We start from the raw sequence: 27,071 nt of genomic DNA, 5'->3' as shown, positions 1-27,071 counted from the left end.
CACTTGGCTCCTCAGGACTCTCAAAAGCACCTCCAGAGAGCACAAGCACTGGTTACATACTGGCAGTACCTCCAGCAACAAAGGCAGGTTCTGTCAATCTAATTTCACTTTCATTATAGTTTGAGGATACTGGGTCTGCTGACAATGCTCAGTCAAATTTTTTACATCCTTTTTTACCTGTGCCCTAAGCTGCTAAAATGGAAGGACATGTTGCCCCTTGTGCTGTCCTAAAAATTAAGAGACTCTTGGTGAGCTAATCTCGGGTTCAAAAAAAGAAAAACCCAAACTAAAAAAAGTTTAAAAAAAAAGTAAAAGTAAAACCCCACCACACCAAAGTCCTGCAAATGAATTTATCCATTACTCTTTATCCTCTCAAAGAAGTTAAAAGTTACAAGCTTTGTTGATTCTCCATTTATTTTGAGAAATATAAAATATGAAAACTAGTTTACAGTTCTGGCACAAAAAATGATGTCGCAATAAGCACAAAGTTTCTTTTTACAAATAACGCTATATATCTTTACCATTTAAAAGTGCCTAGAGTTTTTCACAGCAAGTAAACTTTATTCACCTATATATTTTTTCCTTATTAAAATATTAAATCTATTTAAATTGCACGTGAACACCTTGGTGAAGTAACCTAGAAGTAAAATTATAATAAATCTGTATATAAAGCAAACAGTCATTAGAAACTACATGGAATGGAAAAGACTATCGAAGCCTAAATTGAATCTAAAAGGCTGACCAAGAAAACAAGAGACAAGACAGCAAATGATATGGCACAAGTGATTAAATTATTGACAATTAGACAGTAAGTAGAAAGTAAAGCCTATGTGAAGATTTTCACGGGTCTAATACACTGCTAAAACATTTCGATGCAGAGGTTTTGTAACATTTAAACTGGCAAGTTTTTCAACTGCTAAACATTTTTCCACAAGATTACAAGGCATCTCCTTCACTTTATATTGGACCTTAAAATGAGTACATTGGTAGATAGAGAATGTGCATAAGAAAACAAAATTTATACCAAAGGTTGCTGTAGTTGACAATTTACCTTGTTTTGACAGTAAAACAGTGGAGAAGTTTATCAGCTAAAATTAACATCACTAACTTGCAACAGCAGAAACTGCAGCAATGTAAAAGGTTATTCTTCTTGCTTTAAAAAACATACCTTGTTCCAACCTCCACAGCTGCTGAGGGTTCAACCTACAGTTTCACTGTCATGACAACCACTAACACTATGCAAAATCAGGTCTGCAAAACTGAGGTGTCTGGAGATCAGGGCCATAACTTTCACCTGGTAGTCTTACTCATCCAGATAATTGCACTGAATTCTATCAGTCATGACTGGGAGGTGAGTGGTAACCCAAGATGTCCAACCTGAAAGCTTTAGAGGCCCAGCTACCATAGTGTTGTGTGTGCTCTGACCTTCTGGGTCATGTTTCTTCAATGCAAACCCTTTAACATTCCAAGTTGAAGATCCAAAAATTCAAGTATCCAAAGGCTTACTGGTTTTAAGTCCTGACCTTCAAGCTTGTGCTAGTATCAAGTCACATGCATAAGCATTTCTTTCAAACTACAACACAACCCATTCACCCTTTCTGGTATCTTTTCCAAGTGGTCAAAAGAATATTTGATCTGCATCAAAACCAGAATAACATAGATCATAGGGTCTGAAGAAGTGTTCCAAGGCCAGGCTGGATGGAGCTTTGAGCAACCTGGTCTAGTAGAAGGTGTCCCTGCTGATGGCAGGGGGGTTGGAATGCGATGATCTTTAAGGTCTCTTCCAACCCAGACCATTCCATGATTCTATGAATAGCATTGTTATGTAGCTTTAAGAAACACAGCGATGTTGACAATGGATGTATGATAAATGCTCCTTTATGTCACTCACATTAAGCAGCACAGGAAATACAAATGCACACTGGATTTCTTTGCACTGAAGCCAAGCTGTTTAAAAATGCAGGAATACACTATATTCTCAAAATTAGTATTATATTATAGGCATGCACAACTTCACATATCTAAACAAAATCAGGAGGCAGGACCTAAAACACAGACTTGGTGAAGAATTCAACAGCGCCTCAACATTTGCAATCTAATGAATTTTCACCACTTAAAATGAGAGCACCAGTGTGATCCTCTCCAAAAAATATGTTTATAAACAGGTATTAAAGCAAGTTTAGTCTATGTGAAGAAAATTTGAAAAGTGATCAACCTAATTCAGAGAGGGAAAAAAACCAGCCTCAATAAACTACATTCTAAGGTTTTCCAGTTAACCACTTATTAATTTTTATCTCAGTTTAATTGAATACATCTTCTTAAATAGATATAGAGAATCTCTTAACAGAAACAATCAATTTTGCCTATTTTGGTTGTTAAACATTACTGTCATAGAAGTGAAAGTGCCCAGTTTCACACATCATTTTAGATTCAGAGTACTGAATGAAAATGGAAATATGGCATTGAAAACACAGCAGTGCTAACAAATACAAAATATGCAGCTTTTGAAAAAAAAAGCAGCTCACAAGGCACTTATACTATAGTGGTCCATTAAATAAACTGTATACATAGTGCACCCTTAAAACATCATTGTTATGCATCAAGCTTTTTCAGTGTTAAACGAGATTTATTAGAAACAACCACTGGGTTCTGTATATTCTGAAGCAGTTATTGAGCAGCCTTGTTTCAGATAATGTAAATGAGACAAATTAGAAGTGGGTCATATAAGGAGAGTATTTTATGTAATTTCTCATGTGAAAGCTTTTCCGTGCAGTGATAAAATGCAGTGTGGAAGGCCATTCCGACACACACCTCTCCCCTCTGCTGACCCCTCTGCCCTGAAAAGCTACATTCCTGCTACTGGAAGAGCCCGGCATTTTAATTACAATTGATTCCATCATCAACCACTGGTTTGGCTCATCCTTTGCAGCTTTGAAATTATTGTGCATAACAGTAGCATTAAGCCACTTCCCTTTAAAGAGCAAAAACTGGCAGATTAGGTCTCTGTAAAAATTATACATTGTTTCAATGGCTTAAAATGCTGAGTTATAACTGACACACTTGATACTGGTTTGATTTTTTTGTTGTTGTTGTTCACAACAAACTTCAAAGGCCAGAAGAGCTACAGACCCGACCACATTTCCTAGCATTTCTCTGTGGGAACGGGTTCTTCATCTCCCTTTAGAAAGTATGCACATATTAAACCATACTTTTTAATTACTCCCACACTGAGAAAGCTTGGATCATACAAATGTATTTCTGATCTTCAGGTTTCCAGTTGTATGTTGGACAGAATAAGGAAAGCTGTCATTGACAGAAGGATCTGTAGATTGGCCAAAGGAAAATCAAAAGCAGTCCCAAAACGTTAGCAAAAGGTACCAGCTTGTTCAGGGGACCTCAATCTACTTCAGCCCAGTCTGTCATGGTACTTATTTCATCCATAAGCACCAAAGTGAGAAAACTTAAGTATTTGTCCAGAATTACCGCACATTGTCCATTCTCAAATTCTACTCTGCAGATCGCTTACAAGCTCTCCAAATTCTTTCCAACTCAAATCACCAGAAAAAAAAAAAGATATCTAATCCTCATTCACACTTTTGCATAGTTTGGCATTTTCTGGATTTGTACTTTTGTTTTTTCTTTCATAGCTTTGAGGGGACTCCTCTGTCACACATGCAAGTACTTCCAGCCTATATCCTTCAGGAGCAAAACTGAGTCCCACTTAAGCAGCAAGCTGTCCAGGACCGCTTGACATTCTTCTTTCCACTCACAGTAAAGATTACTCAGTTTTATCTGCACTTTCAGATTTTTCCCTTTGCATCATGCAGCGACGAACTATGCTGTCAAAACTTCCTAGGTAAAATAGGCCAATGATGCGAAAAATGCCCATGCAAACAACCTGGAAACAGAGAGAAACAGCTTTCAATTCATTTTGGATCCCAGATTGCACCTTATTATTGAGTCATAAATTTTTTTTAAAAACCAAGTTCTAGGCAGGCATGTTATATAATCTTCAGAAAACAAACTTACCAAACCAAGCTAACTATGTAACAGTTCAGGACTGAGTAGCAGTGTATACTCTCAACTCAGTCACCAACTTGCTGCTTCAGCTTGAAAAACTACTGCAGTATCCTAAACCCAATTGACACAGTATTAACAGTCATTTGATGAAAAGATAATCCATTTCTGCATCATATTCTACATTCTGAAATTATTTTGAACTACGAGAAATTATGACAACAGGTACTTCCCAAATCCTACCTGCTGAAGACCTTCAGTAATAGAAGTGACTGGTGACATCCCACTTGTCAATATTGACAGCATGTAACCATCTGATCCAACTGAGCTGTTGAAGTTCCCTTGCTGGATGGAAGGATTAAGAAAACAAAAAGTAATTTTCCCAGTTGTGGCCAATCATGATGTGTCTTATTTCAACAGCTACTCTTGATGGACACAGATAACTGATATCACTAACATGAAATATTTTACTGTAAAAAAATATTGCCACAATTAAGAAGCAAAATACTCCAAAATATTTTGGGCTATACAGCAACATTCCAAAAGGCATTAATTTAAAAATGGAAAAGGAAGCTAACTTCTCTTAAGAGAGAGTGTGCTAAATTACTGCAGATTTTTACAAGATATGAAGGCTGTAAATTTCTTCTTGAGGCATGCTTACTTCTATGGAAAATACATGACAGTCTTCACAGGTATAAGCATATTTCAGAAACCAAATGATACCCTAACTTTATCAGATCACCAACCACTACTGTAATTGTATGACAGATACAGCTTGCCTTTTGTTAAAATTAGCTTGTTTATCACATGAGATTTGCAAGGGGGTGTATTTCAAATGCTGCTAGGTAGCAGGTTCTCTTTCACCTACATCAAGGATTTTTAACTGCAAGACGCAGCTTGCTAAGCAATTCAGAGGAGAGACAAGGGAGGAGGAAAGATACCAGGAAGAAACCCCAAACAACCAAACAACTTTAATTACTTTACAGTAAAATTGCAGTTCTACAGCTCTTACTCCCAGGCTTCTCTCATTTGTTTTTATTTGGCTTTATGCCAGACAGACTTTCTCAAACATTGTGGGACTAAGTCTGTGGAATGTGGAAGTGAAAGGAAAAGGTGGAGTTCCTGATGCAGGGTTAGGGGTAAATCTATGCAAAGTAGTAGAGGTTATTAGATCTGATTATTTCCCAACGCACACCTGAGAGTACACAAACACCTCCTTTCTCCTATTTCAGTCTCTCTGCTGATGGCCAGAGTGCATAAAGACCATGTCTGAACTAATATATGATCCAAAGCGTAGAAAGTATGGTATAAATATATCAGTTGCTTAAGATGAGAGAGGAGATTAATTTTCCTCAATCACCAGAGAAGAACACTCTGTTGAGGTAGTACTTGCTTTAAAAACAAAATCAGTCATAATTTTGTGTTTATGTGCTGTATCTGTGAAAACACTGTAAAAACCTCACAACTGAACACCTGCTGTAGATGTAAACCATGTTGAAGATCAAGAGTATTTGGAACTGCAAAGTAATTGCAGATTTTAGGATTCAATGGGTGTGTTTTATGATCACGAAATTTCATGTTTGCTTCTATTCTGGGGTGCTTTATTAAGCATGCAGACATTCCCTAGCACAAAACATTGAAAAAAAATCATCAGAAAGGCAATACACTAAGAACAGCATTTAATGTATTTTAATCACTCATAAATCACATACTTCAGATATTAAAAGCCAAAAAAGGTCAACTGCCTTCCTTTATTGTAAAATTATTTTTATATGAACTCATCCTCAAGAAAAATAAGAGTTCAACAAGCTTTTGAGGTTAGACAAATGGTATTTGATACATAAAAAGTCAATAGTTTATTGCTTTCAAGTCAGTCATAATCCATCTTTGAGACATTGCATCATACTGATGCATCATTTTAATCTGTCTGTGTACAACTTCAGATACCTTTTACTTCTGAGAGACTATAAAATCGTTTGTGGGCACAGTGGCAAAAGAAGAATAAAGAAAACAGCTCTTGTTCAAACTACCCTAAGAGATCTGTTTTGTGCTAATTACTTTTGCATTTAGCTTAGCCATTATCTTACAGTCTCAGTCCCAGTCTCCTCACCACAGAACATGCACAAAAACACAATTTACTTACTATGGCATCTTTCACTATAACTCTGGCAACTTGCTCTGCTTGGCAAACAGATGAGGTTTCAGAAATCAGCTTCGTCTCTAAGGGCTTTAATAGAAAAACACCAGTGTAAGTTTGACTAAGCACACACAGCAGAGAAAAACATGAAGGTCAAATTTTGAGTCTTCTGTCCCAGATGACATCACTGCTAGCAAGTGTCACCTAAAACACCCATTTAAACACAGGTATATGCATGTTCATAAATAACAGTCCAATTTTACAAAAGGAAATGACAACTTTTCCTTGAGTAGTACTTTTTTGTATATAGTTTATTACTACCATGAAAGTGAGGTTTTTTCCACAAGTATTTTATTTCCAGTAGAAGCTATCAAAACGCTTTAACTATTTTTCCCCAATACTTACACTTGTTCATTAACGTTTTTTTGCCAGAAATTAAGCATAAGGTGGGCCTGAAATATTTTAAGATCCTATAAAACAGCTTGCCTTTTTTTTTTCCCAGGCCTACTCTAGTACTGGGATTAGTTTAATTCTGGGATTATTATTTTTTTAAAAGCACTTCTAGGGAAAAGTTGAGCAACTACAGGTTTCTCATCATCAATTCGAAGCACTACAGCAATTAAATTTCATAGAAAAGGGCCTATTTCCCAATATTTGTAGAATTATGAGTTTTGATTTCATCGACCAAGCTCACTGAATTTTATTTTTTTTACTATGTGTATTTTAAGGGTGGCTGGGGCACATCAGTGCCTTTGCCAGCACAAATCACATACAAGAACTTTTTACATGCATTCCCACAGTGATATGGCTCATGTCATCAGATCTCCATTTCACAGCCCCGTATTTACTTTTGAGCTGATTGGCCAGTATCAAACAAATCTGAATGAGCTACAGGGATATCAACAGTAATTCAAATACTCTAGATCTGGGGAAAAAATAGCAGCTGTTCAGGAGTGACAGCTAAAGTTAATGACATGTTGGGAAGAAGGCAGGCAGAAATCAGCCATTAAATAAATCTGGCTACTCAGCTGGCCAAGGCATGGCTGTCATTTGTGAGGCAGCTACCTCAAAAAAAAAAAAAAGCTTACTGAATAAACACAGGAAAGCTATATCCTAGCTCCTGACATTTTCTTTCACTACATTCAATAATTACAGAGAAAAATAAGGAGATGCAAGATAGAGGCATATGATCTAATTAGTATTAAATATTAATATTATTTCAGTAGTATTAAATAAATGCAACAATAAATGAGTATCTGAAATGTCAGAGCAATGCAATATTGCAGAGATTTAAGGTACACTATCATGCTAAGAGCAAGTCATCCAAAGAGGTCATGTAGGCTAAAACAAAGCATAATTCTCTCCTAAAAGACAAATCACTTTTTTGACAAATAAGATAAATCTCTCTCAATCTCTTTCAAAGAGAAATCTTAGACAAACAGTACATTCTCCTGGTGCCTGCTGGTGCCCTGAAATAGGCTAAAAATCCTAGAGAATATGCAAGCTATACAAGTATCTGCAGATGTCTAATTCTGGCACTTTATGCGGATGTGTGGGAGTGCACATTTAATACAGAATATCTGTATCAAGAAATGATGAAGTAAGAATTGTGTTATACAATCCCTGCTGATTCCTATTCAAAGGGTGAAAGACAAAATGGAATTCAAACTCAATTTCCAATTGTACGTGATGCTGCATGTTGAAAAGATGATAGCCTTAGATAGCAAAATTCTAGTTCACAGTATGCAAATAAAAAATAAAGAGAGATTTTTTCTGGTTACCTGATGCTGTAGTCTGAACAGGGGGCCTGAATGTGATTTTTGGAATTATACTTCACATGTATGGACATGGCAAATGACAAGAAGTGACTAAAGGTCAAAACTTTCACTTTTAAGGTAATCCAAAAGAAAAAGGCCTCCTGCTGCTGACACATCCTTCTGAAAAGCGATACTTTGTCATTTCCACTATGAACACAGTGCCACAGAGTTTCCTTTCTACTGCAATAATAGAGAACAGCCATTGCTGAACTGGGTCATTACATGCATTCATACAATTTGATCTGGTTGCAGGCTCCACTGAAGGAACTGAGGTTTGCTCCCATCTGTCACATCTATCACAACAGCCACACATTATCAAAGATGCAAAACAGCAATATTATTTTTGGTTAATTAAATTTAATATCAAAACAAATAGTGATTTTACAGTTTACCACCCCACAGCAATATTCTGATTGCATGCAGGAATACTCTACAATGTTTCAGATCTTAAAGGCAAGTATTAAAGCCTCAGAACAAGAAACTACACAAAATTATCCTGCAACCTATATAACTCTGCATAGTTAAATACTGGTAAAATTGAAGTGTTTAAGAGTACTTCTTAAAATCTTATTATGATTTAAAAACACTGATTGCAAAAATTGAAGGACAATTTACCTTTGTTTTACTTTCTTCTGCAAAGCCAGGAGTATCAGTATCTGGAGGATAGGCCACCGTTACGTAGACATTGTAAGGTTTTACCTGTGTTTTACAAAAGCATTAAGTGTTACCTTAATACTGACAGCTTTTACATGTCCCTTATAATTTCATCAATTTCTGTTGTAATTAATAAGTTCAGCAAGCAACAATTCAGATTGCTTCTAGGGTTAAGTACTCAGCAATTTCAAGACTTGCAGCTTTGTCAGCTGAGAAACAAAACAGCAAAGATTTTAAAAAGGTGATGGTGGTGCTTTTTCTAATAAAATTCCCTAAAAAACTTTGCAAATTATTTGATGAATCTTGGTGGTTTTCAAGACACCTAGGAAGAATACTAAAGTAGTTTAGGTCTATAATTTTACCAATTTCAATTTCTAAAAGAAGACTAAACCACTGTCAAATACCAGTACCCAACATTTATAAACACGAGACCAAAAAGGCTTTCACTGAGGGAAAAAAAAACAATGAAAAAGTAAAATTCAAATTTGTTATCTTTAAGAGGTATACTCAAGTCTCAAGGCTTTCCAACCCACGGTATAAACTTGCAAGAGGTCAAAGTCTAAGGAGACAAAAAATAATTGGAAAATGTGAGGGAAAATGGAAGGTCTTAGATCAAGGATTGTATTTATTTATGTATTTGTATGTATGTGTCACAGAATTACATTACTTAGTGCAATCCTATTCAAACTGCTACAATGCAAGTCTGTACCACAATACAAATAAAAAAAATTAATGAAAATATTCAGAGGGCTACGATAAAGCAAAATGTTGTAAAGCACCGAGCATTTTTATTTCTATTATGAAACATTCTATATTGAACACACTTCCTGAAATACCACACCACACGCCCATAAACACCCTATTTTTAGTCTTGAATAATTCAGTCTCCAGAAAAGTATCTGCCACCAGTCTGAAGAGAGAACCTGCATTCACACTGTTCTATCTGGCAGACCAGAAGTGATTAGAGGCAGTTTTACCCCACATTCTTATCTGGATCAAGGCATATGACAGGGACTAAGTAAGGGTCTGGAACTAAACAAAGGCATTTCATATATAAACAAATAATTACTCAAATACACATTCTTGACAGGAAAATGACAAAAGTAGTTTTCAAATCAGTTTTATCTCTCTTACTACAATGTATTTACCCACCTTGTTCCACTGAACAATGAAAATAATGTTTGGTTTTGGTCTTAAACATAAGCTTAGATCACTGCAGGATAAAAAGCTCATATATATGAAAATATTGAAGGGCGAGTAACCACAAACCCAATTTTTGTTTTGGTGGACAATCCTCAAATTCTAGCTTAGGAGTTTTACAGTTTCATATGGTTCACATACCACTTACCATGGACACTCAAACAAACTGGCAATCTCATGCATCCATGTGATATCTTCAATACCATTTTGCACTTAGAACCTTGAACAAGGCTTTTAATCAAGAGTCTTAAAAATCTAGTCCTTTTCATTAAAATGAAAGATTAAAAAAATGTCTGCACATGTGGTCATACTCAGTTTTAGGAACAGATTCAATCTATTCCTTCTTATGCAACTGAAATCAGGTTAGTTTCTACAACCCATGCAGAGCAGTAAGGTTGTACTGCTGCCAAATGGGGGAAATAACACACAGATATTAGCAATGCTGCACAATACAAACCCCCCAGTCCGTTTGAATGAAAATGTCCTGTGCTAAACAGGCCAGTTAAAACAAAATTGTTTATAACCAAAATTATTTAAAACCATTGCACACATACCTCCATTTGCAGGGCTTCAGCCAACCCTCGAAGAGCAAACTTGGTGGGAGAATAAGCTGTATATCCAAACAGGCCTAGCTGGCCAGCCTGAGACGACACGAAGACAATCCTTCCCATTCTGCGCTCCTTCATGGTAGCGATTACTGCTCGGCTTGGGTAAACACTGCCCAGGTAATTCACTGCCATTAATCTCTGTACAAACAACACCAACATTGGAGCATTTGAGCCTCAGAGCCAGAATTCTTCAGCCAGCTGTTTTGTCTTATTTATGGAAAACACCCTACTTCAGTCTGCTTTAACAATCAAGTTCACCAGATCTGTTCTGGCAAAAGAAACAACTGTTTTCTATTCTACAGCTTCATAAACTGTTTTATAGGTAAAAATCTCACTCCAAGCCAAAAGAAATCCTGTAAGTCTTAATAGCATCCAGGATACTGGTAATACTGTGGACCATATGGCCTTGAAGGAGAAAGAATGATATTTCAGGGAAAATCTAACCTGAACAGCCTCCAGGAAGCAATCCATTTATGCATGATGCATGAAAACATACTGAAAGTTTAAAGAGCTTTCTAAAACAGGAAACAGGAAAAATGCTATGTATCTACACGTTTCAGAGATTTTATTCTTTGCCAGGATAGAGGGAAGTCTTTAATTTCATTCTCTACAAGACATAAAAAACAACTGATAGCCTATACAAGCAATAAAATGGATGATTCAAATTTTTTATAAAATTATGCCCATTTAGTATTTTCAGATGATTCAGCATTGTCTGTAGATGAATGGAGGCCTGAGGGCTATGGGCAAAAAGTAGCCAAAATACAGGTGTTTTAGGGTGGCTTTTTTGTCTTTTCATCAGAGCAGCAGCTTCTCAAGCTGAAACAATATGTGCATCTCAGAACTGAACACTGATAACAGCTGCATTTCTTAAACAGGTTAAAAATATTTTTGAAAAATCTTCACGAGAAAAAAAATGAAACTATATGAAATCATTAGGAGAGAAGTTAGAGACAACCTTTGCAAATCTGAAGAGATTCTAACAGCTAGCACAAGTCAAGTGTAGCACTGTTCAAGTCTGCAGACACAGGAATACAATCTAATTGTTAGAATGGTTAAATAAGAAATCATCTTATGATAAAATAAAGTATGCTAACTCACTTCAAAAGAATTCACTTCAATATCCTCAAATTTGCCTGTAACTGATGTTCCTGCACAGTTTACGAGCATGTCAACTGGCCCCAACTTCTCCTGAGCCTGGAAGAGAGGACAGAGGTTAAGATACTCTTTAGGAGGAAAAAGCCTTCCTCTATATCACCATACAAAGAAGAAACTATTTCCAACAGAAATACAACACACAGAGATAAGCTTCTCAAGACATGTAGGTGAATCAGTTATTTTCTCACCTGTTTTAGAACATTTTCCACTTGTTCATAGTCTTTAGATACATCAACAGAAATACAGAGTACAACCTAGAAAAGAAAAGTGAAAGCACATTTTCACAACACACTAAGTCTAGTAATTGTTGACTTAGAGCCTTTCAAAATGAAACAAGCCCAATGCCATATCTTTTCCACAAAAAAAGTCTTTTTGGCAAGATATTCTGCACTTCTTACACACTGGAGAAAGCAGTTTCTGCTACCTCCAAGCTCCTCCCCCTCACACAGAGGTTCTAGTATAATAAAGATTACATTAAGAACAAATAAGCACTTCATGATCTTCAAAGCAGTGACTCATGTGCAAAGTACAATTTCTAATTTACTGTACTAAGAAACACTACTGACAGAGTTATTTACATGAAGTTTAGTAAAAGCTATTTTAACTAAGACAATCAAAATTCCCCAGCAATATGTTTAACTTTCATCAGCTAAACATAACACAAACCATCTGTATGGCTTAGGCTCATCTTTATAGAAAAAATTGGTTTTTTCCACCACATAGCAAGGCATTGTTGCAGCGTTACCCTGAAATGGTAGCACCAGCAGTGCAAAAAAAAAAATCTTTTCCAAAAGTTAGGAAGCAAGTGTTAAAAACCCTCTAATTTTAGTACTTGCAATGCACACTACCTCCTTATTTTCTGACTTTTTTTTTTAAGAATAGTAGTAAACCTAGTTGCATAATATTTAATTGGGACATCTCAAGGACAAAATGAAAATAAAAATTCTAGGAGAAACTGACTCATTGCACAGTGTCATAAATATCTAAAATATCTAAAAAAGTGAAGGCATGTGTACATATTTACATCTTGTCTGAAAATCAGACATTAAGGGGTTTAGTTTGAAAGATAGAAAAAAATTAAAATAATCAGGGAAGAAAGAAGCAGAAGGGAGGGGTGGGCAGGCAGGATGGAAGGAAAAGAAGTGATAGTGATATGGTTTTTTTGCAGCCAAAAGTTAGGCCCTGTTTTCCTTGAAAGTTACTGACTACTTTCAGCAAGATGGTCTCAGAATCTAGGTTTTCAAACACCTTCAAATGAACTTCTGGCCAAAGAAAGCACTGCTTCTCTTGGGTTACCACTTCCAAACTGTGACTGCTGCAAACACCATGTACTGACAAATAAGCTACTCTCTCTGCTAAGCCATCAACAGAGCTCTGGGGCAATTCCTCATCTTGAACTGAAAAGCCATCTCCTATTACAATAATAGGAGGGACTCCTGTATTCTTGTTCCAGCTTCTATCCTGTTACTTTGGTCAAATTAATTTAAAGGTCAGAGATAAAATAAAACAAAGTCATCAGTAGTTTGTAAAAAGTCTGCTCATGACCAATTATCATGGAGCATGTGGGCAAACACACACACACACACAAAAAGGCTCACCACAGTGTAACTAACTGCTTTGGAAGCCAGTGATGTGTCAGTCCTGCCCCTGGTCAGACTGTGACACTTCTTAGCTGCATAAACAGCATCTGCCTGCCATTCCTGTACAGCAGGTTGGCTATTCCTGCCTCCCAGCACCGTGTGTAGTTGGACAGCAGAGTAAACTTGTGGCACAAGTTATTGGCAGGAATTCCCTTAAGGCATTTATTGCATTTTGGAAACATTTATCCTTTTCATAAGTTTAAGAACAAAATAGCAGCTGAATGCAAGCAACACTGAATTATCACTTGGATGTCTTCGCCAAGATCGGTGAGGGGATGAAGTAAATCACAGTTCTCTACAGAAATTGGAGCAATTTGTTAATTTTACAGATTGCATAGATTAGTTACACTGTGAACAACACACTCGGGAACTACCACAGCTTTTACTGACTACTATCATGTTTTACAATTCACCTCTTGGCTTCTATTATTATACATTCTTTCTGCTGCCATATACTAATTACCTTTACTCCAAAATATGGACCATAGATCCACATCTAGGACACCAGAAGCAGTCTTACGCCCAGCCCTGCTCATCACATTTTGTTCTAAATATTGCATGATGTTGGATCATTAATAATGCCTTTCCCAACAGAAGATCAACTCAATCCCCAGTAAAGTAACTGAGAATATTCTAGATTAGAAAAAGGATTTTAAAAAATACTGGAAAAAACTCTAAGAGTAAGGATTTTGTTGCAGTACACACCTACATCCAGAGAGGCTGCACCATCAGCACTCTAAATCACAGGCAAACGTGAAACATTAAAGGTACATACTGGCCAGACTCTGGTTGTCAATGCAGCTTGGTTTCAAGTACGTATCCATAACTGAACAGTGACAGTACATGCTCAAAAAACAGTAATCTTTTCTGAGGATCTCTGCCTCTTGACATGGGACCACTCCGTGTCTTCAAGGACACGGACAATGAGATCTGCAGGAAGCTTGCAGGTGACGCCAAGCTTGGTGGTGCAACTGACACACACAAAGGTCAGAATGCCATCCACAGGAACCTGGACAAGCTTGAGAAGTGGGCTCTTGGGAATTTCATCAAGTTCAACAAGACTAGGTACAGGTATTGCACCTGGACTGGGGCAATCCTCCCCCTCCACTGATGCAGGCTGGGAGAGGAACTGACTGAGAGCAGCCCTGGGGAGAAGGACTTGGGGGTGCTGGTGGATGAGGGGCTGGACATGACCCAGCCATGGGCACTCGCAGCCCAGAAAGTCAAACCTGTCCTGGGCTGCATCCAAAGCAGTGTGGGCAGCAGGACCAGGGAGGGGATTCTGCCCCTCTGCTCTGGTGAGACCCCACTTAGATCCCTGCATCCAGCTCTGAGGCCCCAGGAAGCACATGGACCTGCTGGAGGCCACAGAAATGACCAGAGGGCTGGAGCACCCCTCTTATGAAGACAGGCTGAGAGAGGGGTTGTGCAGCATGGAAAAGGCTTCAGGCAAACCTTACAGCTGCCTTTCAGTATCTAAAGGGGGCCTACAAGAAAGCAGAATGGGGCATGTAATGATAGGACAAGGGGAAATGGCTTTAAACTGAAAGACAGTAGGTTTAGATTAGATACTAGGTAGGAATTCTTTACTGGGAGGCACTGGCACAGGATGCCTAGAGAAGCTGTGGATTCCTCATCCCTGGAAGTGTTCAAGACCAGGTTGGATAGGGCTCTGAGCAATTTGGTCTGATGGAAAGTGTCCCTGCCAAGAGCAGGAGAATTTGAACTACACAATCTTTAGGGTGCCTTCCAGCCCAAACCATTCCACGAGTCTGTGATCTACTAAAGGTTAAAGTCAGTTGTATGTTACTTACACCAGGCACACCTTTCTCTACAGCCTTTCAGTAATCCTTTTGTACAGCTCCTCTGTTCATCTACTGTCACTTTACAGCTTTTGATCTGTTGTTCCAGTGCCAGCTCTGCCACAGACTCCCTGCCTTCTCCAGTTCTGTTCTTTTCATTCAGATCAGTCAGGCTTCCCTGAGACCACATCCACAACCCAGCAGCTACAGAGGAGCCAGCCTGCCCACCACCTCTGCTGCCAAATGCTTAACCTGGCTGCAAGCCTGAAACTGCTTCTGCAAAAAAAGCCCTAGTCACTCCACACTGGAGCTTGCTCAGCCTTGAAGGTGCTTTTGGAGATTGTCACTGAAACTCCTAGGTACATGCACCAAATAATAGTCTTTTTAGAAGTCAGCATCTATCAAGCTAGGACAGATTTTAACAAGAACATCCTGACACAGTGTTTGACAAGGGATTATCTGTAATGCTAAGCTTGGGAAACTGCTAGAGCAGCTAAAAGAAAATGGTTATCAGGATTTTTTTTAATGGGCAAAATGCAGCTTCTCCTCACCTCAAATAGCTTAGATTTTCAAACAAAGTTGATCTGAGTAAGGCAGCATGCACAGAAAAAAAAAAACCAAACCAGCTTGAGCCTATTGATAAAAATATAAGGAAGCATCTATCTTATCTTTTAAATGGAGGTATTAAAAAAATTTGCATAATTTTCAGCTACTATACTAACATTTATGCCAGCAAATATGCAGCTTTTTTCATTGCTTCTTTTCAACAGAGTATCTAGTTTATCAATTCAATTCTTTAAAGTAAGTTCTCAAGTATAAGTAAATTATCAAATCAGCTGGGACTGAGGGCCCATAAAAATGATGGACAACTAAACTGCATTTATTTGTGATCATGAAAGGAACTTAGTAACTAAGTTACTTTTATGATAACAAAGTTCTGGAACACAAGAAATCAAAGATGTTAACAGTTTCAGTACTATTTCCCCTCTCCCCTTCATTATTAGTAGTAAGAAAAAATTATTTTACTATTTCACCTCAAGTTTGCATGTTTTGAACACAGCAAGCTTAGCAATTCCAAGTTAGTACTTCTGCAAGCTCTAAACTATTGCCCTCATGCACAAGTGCATTATCTACGCAGCAAAGCAGCTTCTATGTTTAGAAGTCTCTGAACTTCACAAATTTAACTTGTGTAACTGGTACAGGAATCAGTCAGGAAAAGGAACAAAAGCATGACCTGGTGAAATAAACCTGGGAACAAGCAACTAAACTTCTTTCCCAAGACACATGCTGTATTTATGAATTGTAAAACACATGGTATTTGAGGAAAAAAAAATTGGTTCTTCCAGTTCATTTGAAAGAATAAAATGCTTATCAAGTGACAGTAAATTGCAGCTCTCCAAAAAAGCATCCTACACCTACAGATGAAGACATCTTTTTCTAAGAAAAGCAGGCTAATGCACTAACTAGGCAACATCAAATATAGCAAGAGCTCAAAACATCTCATGTAAACAGACTGGTATTCCTGAATCCAAATACTGAGTCCTCACTCAGTTTTGTCAAACAGCTTTGTTTTAAATACAGGGCCAGTGAACTGTGTTGTAGTCAGTGTCTTAAACAAAACACACAACAGCCCCTCTTGGCAGTGACCTTACCTGCTTGTCATTAACAGAGTACTTTTCTATTTCCTTCTTGGTCTGCAACAGCTTGTTCTGAAATGGACACAGAGACAACTGAAACATAGTTCTGAGAGCAGCCCTCAGTACTTCAATATGGCTTAAGCCCTAAAGCCCCCCAAAGTTATCCTCAAATAGTTGAGAACATTTTACTGCCATTTTGAAGACTTACAAAGACATGAAAACATGACACTTATCAAGAACTCACTTCTCTGTTTTTCACTTTGTGTTCTAAAGCCAGTAATGACTTCCACAGATTTAACGCTTTTGTTTCATGCTACAGAGAGCACCTGAAACTGTAGGTATTGATTCTTCTCCTTTATTTTGGCTCTATTTTAATTTTATGTGATATTACATAAACCTTCCTGCAGAATAATCACTGGCATGAAATAATCAAATCCCAAAAATCTGGTAAATTCAAAGTGTAATAATCCTTTCAAGAAAAATTCTCTTAACTCTGACTACATTCAAGGTTATGTAAAGTAAGTTCTCAAGTGTAAGTAAATCAAATCAGCTGGAATTGAGGGCCCCCCAAAAATGAAATGATTTCCAGAATAATTAGGTTTTTTGCAACAAATAAAACAACAGCCTGTTATGAAAACACAGTATTTCCAATTAAATTCTGAATACCTCTCAGTTAAAAAACAACAACAAAAAAACCAACAAAGCAATGCTTTTCCTTCCAAAGCTGATCAAGAGTTTTTCACTAGTAAAAAAATATGATGATATGCTGATTAGACACCAGTACATTCTGTGAATTTTAGAGAAGATTAAACTCCCACATGTCACTTACTGTAGGGAAATTCCACAGTTTTAACCAGTATAGGGGTTTTCCTGCTTTTGTGCTCTGGCACAAATCTAGACAATGATATAACAAATACCAATAACAATAGCAACAGCACTGGTGAATTTTTAAATCAAGCTAATCACAAATTCCATGTTGGGCTATACTTCTTAAAAAGGCAGCCACCTCTGCTACTCAAATGCATTAATTTGGAATGCTTAGGGTCCCCTTAAAATACACACTGAAGTAGTATGAATAATCATCTATTCCAAAATTACTCCCCATCTATACAGATTTTGTGAACAGTTTAGCCAGTAAAATTACACATGCACTTACCTCATCCCTTGCAATCAGTGTTATGAAAGCACCTTGCTTATAGCATTCAATAGCAATGCATTTTCCAATTCCACTGGAGCCTCCAGTTACCTAAAAGTTGTTTGAAAATATCAGTGTTAGTCCACTATTCTCATCTCTTCTCACATATGTATGAGTCAAATCACATGAAAATTCCAAAAACATACTGAGGTTAAAATATCACCCAATGAGACAGAAATACAGGAGACGCACTGAAGTTAGCTTACTTATGGAGTATGAATGAAACATAAGGTCTGAATAGATCAATGAGCCTTTGTTTCTACCTTAAAAACAGTTTTACCTCAGTTTTTGGTAATTTCTGTTGTCAGGCACACTTAGACCACTCCCACGTGGGCGCTCTCACATGTTCCATAGGCTACTTCTAAAAGCATCTTGTTAGAAGTCTGAAATCGCTATGAATGCCATGACACTGCCATTACATACTGCCCCCTCAGACCTGGCCACAGTAGAAATTACTTGTAAAATCAGCTATTGCAGATTGTTTTCTGAAGATGTCATCATGCAAACATAAACAAAAAACCACTTTCTTTCTTATTAAGGGAAAAATTCCATTAATTCAACAATTTTCCCCTTGTAGTGTATTTTTCAGTCCCCCAGTCAGAAACTTGAACTGTCCCCATTCCATCCTGCTATTTCAGTTTACTGGGGATGCCAACACCTAAATTTTGATAACTTTTTCTTCTTCCTCCAAGCTGTACCATCTGGATAGTCTTATATGCAAACAGGAAGTTAATAGTTCATTCATATTAGACAAACACAGGTTGATGGCTACAGTCCTGCATCATATGCTGCAGGAGTGTACCCTGACAAATCATACCAACATACAGCTGAAAGTCACCTTACCACCTCTCTCACTAAACCTATTTATGAACTGCCTGTGAAACAAGATGTAGATGACAATCCTGTCCTCTCTTTTTGACTAAAATAAAAATGTCTGCCTGCTCTTTAGGTGACTTGGATCAGTCTCAGTCTGCATATGCTGCTGGTTCTATAACACTGGTATCTTCCTTATGTACCCAAGTTATTAGAATTTTCCTTAAACAGCATATTAAAGCTCATACTGAGAAAATATTGTAACAAAACACCTAGAAGTAGTTATTTTAAAGAAAAACACATTGATGAAATGAGTTCGGAAGAACTGGAAGAAGATGAAATTCAGATTTCTTTGGAAATCATCATCTTTTGCTCTTCATCAAAACCTTTCCAAAGACTCCAGTGAAAGGCTACCTCCCCCATTTTAAGAAAATGGAGGCATTGAGCTAATTAGTGTACCAGCAAAGATCCCAATCTCTAACTACACATCCTATCAAAAGCCTTGTGCTGTCTTCTCATTAGGTAATGTCTCAGTTTTGTTTTCAGAAATGCATTATCCTCAAAATTCTTTCCACTCCTGGAGGCAGTAAAGTCAGAAGAGTCAGAAGTACATTACCATGAGTCACTAAACTCTTCTTTCATTTGAGTATTTTACCACTAGCCTTCAAAAACAGCTTAGTGCAAATAAAATAATCCCAGCAAAGATTTTCGACACAATCCACAGTTTCTGACTGGTTCATCCTGAGCCGAAAATGGGCCAAGAATGGGCGTAGCACTCACAAAGACTAATTTCAGCACTTTAGGCTTCCTCTGTTACTAGAGAGAACTGCTTCAGATTAACTTCTGACTGACTCTGCAAGATCAGCTTCTCAGTACTCAAACCTTTGAGGATAACTCCAAGAAATACAAAACCCTGTCTGCAGTATTACGAAACAACAATGACAGCTTTCAGAGTAAATAAGTCCGTAAGAGTGCGAGTGTCAATTATTGATTTGTCACTTCAGCAGAACCACAGAATTAATTTAATGATTCATTAGGGACAGAAGCAACAAATACACTGAAATTCTTAAAATAGATTGCAATATTTCAATACATAGCTGAAAAGGTTAAAATAGTTTGATACATTCAGGCAGACCTCAGATCCACAGTATGTGAGAGATGCTTCCACAGATCAGCAGCAGGTACACCTGCTAATCAATGGGCATGGAAGACTGCTGCAATTCCAATTTTTGGTGAGACAGCTGACTACTACCAGCACAAACTGGTGGTTATCAGGAATGGGTCAACTACACCAGTGCTTGAGGAATTCTCTGCAGGTGAAGGTACTGGCACCAAGCCTCCAGCTTGTCAAACAGTGCTAATGTTCACTTCAGAAAGATAATGTCTGAAGTCATGCAAGGAACAGAAAAAGGAAGTTTTTACTTACAGTCACACCCAAGAACAGAGCTCATATCAGATTGGTTGATGATAAAGTGCAATATCAATTAGCTGTGAACTTTAGCATTTAGGTGGGAGGCTGCTACAAGCACGTGGGAGGTTGTTACTAATACATCTTTAAAGGAGCATTCACCATGAGTGCTACTGTAATAGCAAAAAATAAAATCTCCAACAGCAGTGAAAAGTTTGCTTTGTGCTATAATGAAGTTAACCTAAGCAAATCTATGAGGTCTGTTATGTATGTAAGTTCCTAACATGCTCAGAACTAACAGAAGAGCATACACCTACTCTGCTAAAGACAACATTATTACAATTACTTACCCTTGTGGCTAATGGTTCTACACTGCTACTGAATTTCATTAATTCCGGACATTTAAATTGCCACCGATCCCATTTTTAAATTTTACTGTAACCCAGCCTCAGAGAAGTGACCAAAAATAAAAATGTGGCCACTGCAACTCAAATCACAGATTGGTATTTTGACAAGAAGGCACAAGTAAACCTTAGCATTAATTCAGGTATTCAGAATGCAACGCTTGAGCAGTGTTACTGAGCTGTTTCCATGCTTAAAAAGAAGAGGTACCAAACTACGTGTGCCAAAAAGTACTTGGCTACAACTTGCTGAGCTATGATCCCTGATAACAGAGTTCAATTTTTAAGTGTCACAGGATTTATTTCCCCCTTATAAGTGGAAACAGTGGTATGAGGTACAGAGAACTGGTCTATTAGATCTTCAAATCTGAGATACTGGAAATTAATTTCATTTGATGAGACAGTCCAAATCCAAATTAACTGAACTGTCATCAGGAATGATCAAGACTTGATATGGCATCTCCAATAGATCTTAGTAACTTTCACTGAGAACTGGATGCAGGCCGGCTTCATGCTTTGAGACAGCGCTCTGACAGAAGGTCCTACTGAAATGGAACGTGCCTTTGAGCGGCTCTGAGTGGTTAGCAGGTCTGACTAGGCTCGAAATGACCTCTTGCTGAACCACTCGGATGTGTCCAAACCACAGATCTTATCACTCCCAGCACAGGAACGACGACGGTGCTGAGACACCAAGATGGGCCTTCCTGACAGCTGACCACAGTCACCAGGCTGGGTTCTGCACAGAAGTGGGGAAATTGCTGCGCTAGAGATGACCCACATGCAGGAGAGCTTGGCATGATCATCCTGAACTGCACCTGCATTAAAAAGGGCCCTCGTCAAACTGAATGGGAGACAGTCCCAAGCAGGTCACGTCTTTCCATTTCCTGCCATTGCTATTCCAAACTTGGATAACTGCATTCATAACACTGAATGCAAACTCAGGGGTTTGGGCTCTTCTCAGAAATTCAATTTGGTTTTAGAAAGATTAAGGCTGAAACAAGGGGAGAAGAACAGCGTTCATATTTCAGCATGGAGTTTTTAAACATCACTCGGGAACTTTTGTAGAGAAACTGAAGAGAGAACATGTAGAGAGCAGGTGTAACACCCCTGACAAAGGGCAATTAAATGTGGTCCGAGTGAGCTCAATGCAAATGCAGCAGTGGTGACTGCCTTAGCCTATTTTCATACTCCTGTCTACTGTTACAGCCAGCTACCAAAATACTAGCTTATTCTCACAGAATCCGTGACATGTACTAGTTTGTAGCCTGAGACCAAAGGAGACATAAAGCCAATGGCAAGATAAGAAATGTATTAAACTGCCTTCTGAATCCCAAAGCACAAAGAAGTTCAGCACATGAAGCCGCATCTCTACAGCACAAAAATAACTTTTACGCCCTTTCTTTGAGAATGCTTCCCTAGTCACGCAAGAAGTAAAAAGTATTAAGCATCTAAGAAGCATTTTATTTAAAATAAGTTAAACCTAATGCCTGAGCCAATTTAAGACCAGAGAAAGGCCTTATCATTTAGTGGTGCTAGCTGGGGTAAAGAAAATACATAGCAGATAAGGATGGGGGTGGCGGGGGGACAGGGGGTGAGGAACCCACAAGATTAGACGATGAGTAATCTGGAGTTCTCTAGACTCTCACTCTGAATAGCACTCCTTTTCTAAGAAAAAGAGGCTCTTATAATTCTATGACTTTTCCAGAAACCACATCTCGTCTAACACAGCAAGGGCTTCTGTCACGCAAACGCGCAAATGACTGTGGGAGAGGACAAAGGAAAAAAACCTCAAGTTTTCTGCTTCAAATTCCTATCCCAAATGGCAGCCAAAGTAAGTTATTCAGCCATAACTCAGACATCTCCTAACCATAACTGCTAGGAGTAAAGAGAAATAATTTTTCTGAAGGATTAAAAGTGAAAAGAATGCTGACTTAAGTTGAAAATTCAATAACTGGTATGTAATAGCCTCTGAAATTGCCTAATGACCTTCCTTCAGAAATGCAACAGATTTCATTACACTTTGAACAGATCCATAGAAATAAATGTTTCTAGGGAAGACTGTCTTTTTCTGCTTCAGTAAAGCAATTTATCCAGGCATATTTTGAAAAATTATAGTGTGCAATGACAATCACTCACCCTGTTGAAAGGGCTCAGCCAGCTATATACACAATTTGCAGGTCATTCTTTTATTTATTTCAACAGTGCATTTAACTGAGGCCTGATACTTAAACAGATTTTGATCTTTTTCAGTGAGAAGACTTCAAAGAAACCCTTACATAATGTTATGGTCCTTAAATATTTTCATGAAGTCTCTCAGTCATTTCAGTAGCAGAGACTGCTCACTCCCACCATGCGATTAAAGAATTCACTTTACACACACAACATGGGAAGTCTTCTTGAATAGTATTTCTGATTTACATTACCATCATCCCATACTTTTCCTTACACGTGACATTAGGGAATCTGAAATCCACAAGTGCAAGTGTGCAGCATTATTAACAGCATCTACACATCTAAGAACTAGTGACCTTCAATCCAATTGTTCCATATTTCACTAGTTTGCATAAGCACTTTAGGAGCATAACTGAAGTCAAAACAAAGCAAGCAGTTCTACAAGTGGTGACATCAATAAAACTGTCTGCCTGCAGATTTGTATTTTTATCATCAAGTTGGATATATCTTACAGCCTTTCTGTAAGATTTTTCATCATCAATATATTCATATAGTCAGTTTTCCAGCTGAACTCCTAATTTTACAGGACTTGCAGGAATACTGTTTTTCAGACTTCTACTAGTACTAAATTGAGCATAAACTGCTAATTAGCAGCAATGGTTAGAGGAAGGCTTCTCCAACAAGAACAGTCTCATCATTTTTAATGTGAATTTGTTTTAATGAATCCTTCTGATTGGAAGAGCGAGCACAGTTACTTTTAAAGAGTTTAATCACTACACAGAACCAACAAAACTCCATGTAATCATTGCATATATAAATAAACAAAACCAACCAAGCAAAATCCATTTCACTTTTTGTTTGCTATTCTATTTCTTCACAAAAGTCACAAAAGTGTGTAAGTCTCCTTCACCTTTGCCTTAATAATCATTACTCCTACAGGGAAAGAGCCATAACCCAAGAACCTTAATGCAACCTTGAACACACCTCGCACAGAATGATGCTGTAAAGCCAGTTACAGCACCCAAGTTAACACCTACTGCATAAAGCAACTGCAGAGCACTGTTGCAACTCGGAAACATCTTAATCATTCTGGGGACAGCTCCATCCTCCAAAGAGGAACTCCAAAAGATAATAATGAAAAAAACCAAAACAAAACTACTCACAGTAAATTTAAACAAACAGTAAACTGCAGCTTCTCTGCACAAAGAAGAAAGCTGATTCAAGGACCCTGATAAACTAAGAAAGCTGATTCAAGGACCCTGAATCTTTTGAACCACTTAACTCATTTGCTGTCATGTGCCCGAATTCACTATTTTGTTATGCCTCCAAAAGCAAATGGGGAGTATTTTCCTTTCTTCCGTCCCCCTCTTCCCAAGCCACATATTCATATAACTTCCAGCGATGTTATGCACTCTTTCAACAGTATGCTCTTCCAAAGACTTCTTCCTACCATCTTGTCAAAATATTGCTCAAAGACATCCATATCAATGTGCTTAAAGATGAAAGGGCGCCCAAGTGTCATCTGACCACTTCCTTTGTATTGGTTGTTCCATTTCCTCATACCTGACTTGGTTTTTTACACCAAGGAGATCATAGACTTGGCCTTTGGTTTATGCGTGTATACACACACCACGTCATTACCCTGGGAGATGCTAAAAGAAAAGAAAACTCGAGGTAACCGGTGGCTTTGGAGAATACAAAAGGAATGTCTCAAAAAGCCAGCGCTGAGATTGGAAGATGGTGACTCAGACCATCGCCTTAAGCCAACCGGGACACGCAGCGGTTGTCAGAGCCATCGGGACAGGTCATTTCCTTATCTCCCGGGACTTGTGGCTCCCGGTGTTTTGGTAGCTCGGGGTGCCACCGCCAGCTTTCCACGCTTCCTCTCGGAGCCGCGGGCACCCAAGGCTGGCGCTGCCCGGCCGCCAGCCCCGCTCCGGGTGTCCCCAAAACTCCCTCCTCCGCCGAGCGCCTTCCCCGTTCCTGCCGCGGGATTCCCGTGCCCAGAACCCCGGCTGCCAGCGGGGCATTGTCCCCATCCTGCGCCCCCACCTCGGAGACAGCGGCTTCCTTCCCTCGTTCCTTCCCTTTCCCGGCGCAGGGCGGGCGGCTCGGGAGCCATCCCGCCGCCTCCCCCGGCGCCCAGGCCGAGCGGCAGCGCCCGCCCGCTGCCTCCTCCCGCGGCGGAGCGGGACGGCGACCGCGGACCCTCGCCCGTGCCCTTCCCGAGGGGCGCCGCACTCACCACGACGTGCGCGCCGGGCAGCTTCAGCGACTTGGGGCTGATAAGCGGCGACACCATGTAGAGGAGGAGGACGAAGGCCACGATGAAGGCGGCGGCCAGGAGCAGCATGGCTTGGGCTGCGCCGGCGGAGGAGGGGCAGCGGGCGGGCGGGCGGGGGCCGAGTCCCTCGGGCGGGCGCTGCGGCGCGGGGGTCGTGGGGCCGCCCGTCCGCTGCCCGTGCCGCGGCGGGACCGGCGGGGACGGCGCTGCCGCGGCGGGAGCGGGAGCGAGCGCGGCGCGGAGGAGGCGGCCGCGGGAGGCGGGGCCGGGCCGGGCCGCTCCGCCGCCCCATTGGCTGCCGGGGCGGGGCGCGGGCCAGCGCCGCCATTGGCCGGCGGGCGGGGGGCGGGCGCGCGCGGGTTGGCGGCGCGGCGGGGCTGGGCCCGAGGATTGGGGCCCGCGGCGCTGCCGGGGTCAGGGACGGAGGCAAAGGGCGGCGGGAAGCGGGAGCCGCTCCCGGCGCGGCCGAGCGCCCCCTACGGGACAGTGGCGGCGCTGCGCGGCCGCCCCCCGGGTCCCTGCCCGTGGCGGCCTCTCCCGGGGGCACCGAGGAGCGGCCCCGGTCAGGAGAGCCCGGCCTCGGCGGCGGTACCAGCGGCAGGGCAGCGTGAGGGCGGGCCCGGCCTGGCCCGTGGGCTCGCCGCTGCCGCCCGCCCCGAGATGGGAGGTGCGCGCCGGCTCGCCGCGGAGGCGTGGACTCGGAGCTCGCCCTGAATGCCCTGTCCGTGAGGAGGGAACTGCCGGCCTGGGGACGGAAAGGGGATAAAGCCCCTGACTTTGGTTAACCATAGAATTGTAGAATGGTTTGGGTTCCAAGGGACCCTAAACATCACCTCGACAGAGCCTCCTGCCGTGGGCAGGAACACCTTCCGCTAGAACGGGTCGCTCGAAGCCCCGTCCAGCCTGAATGCTGCCGGTCATGAGCCATCCGCAGCTGCTCTGGACAACCTGTTCCGGTGCCTCAGCGCCCCCGCAGTAACGCACTTCTTTATATCCAACCTAAATTTCACCTCTTTCAGTTTGTACCCCTTCCCCTTTGTCCTGTCACTACAGCTCTTGTGAAGAATCCCTTTCTGTCTTCCCCGCGGGTTCCCTTCAGATACTGAGAGGTTGCTCCGAGGTCTTTACACAGACTTCTCATACAGAGAATGAAGCACCTGTTCGTACACCAACTTGTTAATGCATTGCCTGAGGTTACCAATTGACATGATGAAAATTGAGGAGTTGTGTCGGAACGTTCCTGCAACGTGCACTCGGAATGGGATGAGGGCAGAGAGCTCTTCCTTCTGTGGGAAATATCGTGTGTCAGAGAGGTAGAAAACATAAACCCTTTATGCAAGATGATTGACTGACTTTATCACGGCGTGTTTTAAAGCCTCTTTTACATCATTGCTCCAGTAAAAACAGACGCAGGTTCTGTGGGACTTGGTTTGCACAGTGGTTGAGCTCCCCTGGGTTCTTCTGCTGGCGGCACTTGAAGCTCATGCTGCTCTCTTCTTCTAAATCCAAAATTTTTTTCAGCATGGTGTTCCCTGCTGAGTGAAACTACAGGTTTTTCATGATGCTCACATTAAAAGAAGATAAAAGCACAGTTTTCAGCTTTGAGGCAGAATATTGGAACAAATATTCAAACAAACAAACAAAAAACCCAGAGCAGTCTGAATAAAATAATTCCATATGTTTGACTTAGATGTTTAGATATTTATTTAGGATATTTTCATTTAAGTTATAATTATTTGTAACTTAAAAACTCAGATTACTTTTTCTTACTAGTTAATATGCAGTTATTAGCTTGTACAAAATAGTTCCCCCTCTCCCCCCAAAAAAACCCAAAACCAAAATAAAACAAAGGAAAACCTAAAATCCCCTAGGCAAGAGGGTGTGCAGAAGGGCGTTGAAAGTAATATTGTAGGGGAGGAGATTAGAAGGAGTGAGTAGGTGGAAATGGAAACAGAGTTGTGGGCAGGGATTATGCAGTTTTTAAGGTGAGAACAAAGGACCTGAATTTGATGCACTAAAAGGATGAGAAAACCAAGGATTAGTCTTGGAATAGGATTGATCTGGAATATGTCTTTGGTGGCATTTTGGATGCAGTGCTTCAGAGGTGGAGGCACAAGGAAGTGAGAGG

At 40.1% G+C, this 27,071-nt stretch overlaps 1 protein-coding gene across 1 annotated transcript; it reads right to left on the bottom strand.

Annotated features, from left to right (window-relative positions):
- Positions 1-345: 345 nt before the first annotated feature.
- KDSR (3-ketodihydrosphingosine reductase) lies at positions 346-25,183 on the bottom strand. Its single transcript, XM_064705414.1, has 10 exons — positions 24,905-25,183; positions 17,827-17,916; positions 16,686-16,742; positions 11,780-11,845; positions 11,535-11,630; positions 10,380-10,571; positions 8,587-8,670; positions 6,161-6,244; positions 4,261-4,362; positions 346-3,898 (listed from the first exon to the last, which is right to left on the bottom strand). The coding sequence occupies exons 1-10, from the start codon at positions 25,010-25,012 to the stop codon at positions 3,779-3,781; spliced, it is 999 nt and encodes a 332-aa protein (XP_064561484.1). The 5' UTR covers positions 25,013-25,183; the 3' UTR covers positions 346-3,778.
- Between the last annotated feature and the right edge of the window lie 1,888 nt (positions 25,184-27,071).

Source organism: Zonotrichia leucophrys, chromosome 2 (assembly GCF_028769735.1).
Source record: "Zonotrichia leucophrys gambelii isolate GWCS_2022_RI chromosome 2, RI_Zleu_2.0, whole genome shotgun sequence".
In the NCBI taxonomy this organism is placed as follows: domain Eukaryota; kingdom Metazoa; phylum Chordata; class Aves; order Passeriformes; family Passerellidae; genus Zonotrichia; species Zonotrichia leucophrys.
This window is presented reverse-complemented; position numbering and strand designations above follow the sequence as displayed.

What these genes read in the sequence shown, in the direction of transcription:
- KDSR (XM_064705414.1), bottom strand. Translation starts at nt 25,012, where the DNA reads ATGCTGCTCCTGGCCGCCGCCTTCATCGTGGCCTTCGTCCTCCTCCTC. An exon ending in CTGAAGCCCTGCAAATGGAG is followed by an intron (nt 8,671 to 10,379) that starts GTATGTGTGCAA and finishes TGTAAAACACAG; the next exon opens with GTAAAACCTTACAATGTCTA. An exon ending in TTATAGTGAAAGATGCCATA is followed by an intron (nt 4,363 to 6,160) that starts GTAAGTAAATTG and finishes CCTTCCATCCAG; the next exon opens with CAAGGGAACTTCAACAGCTC.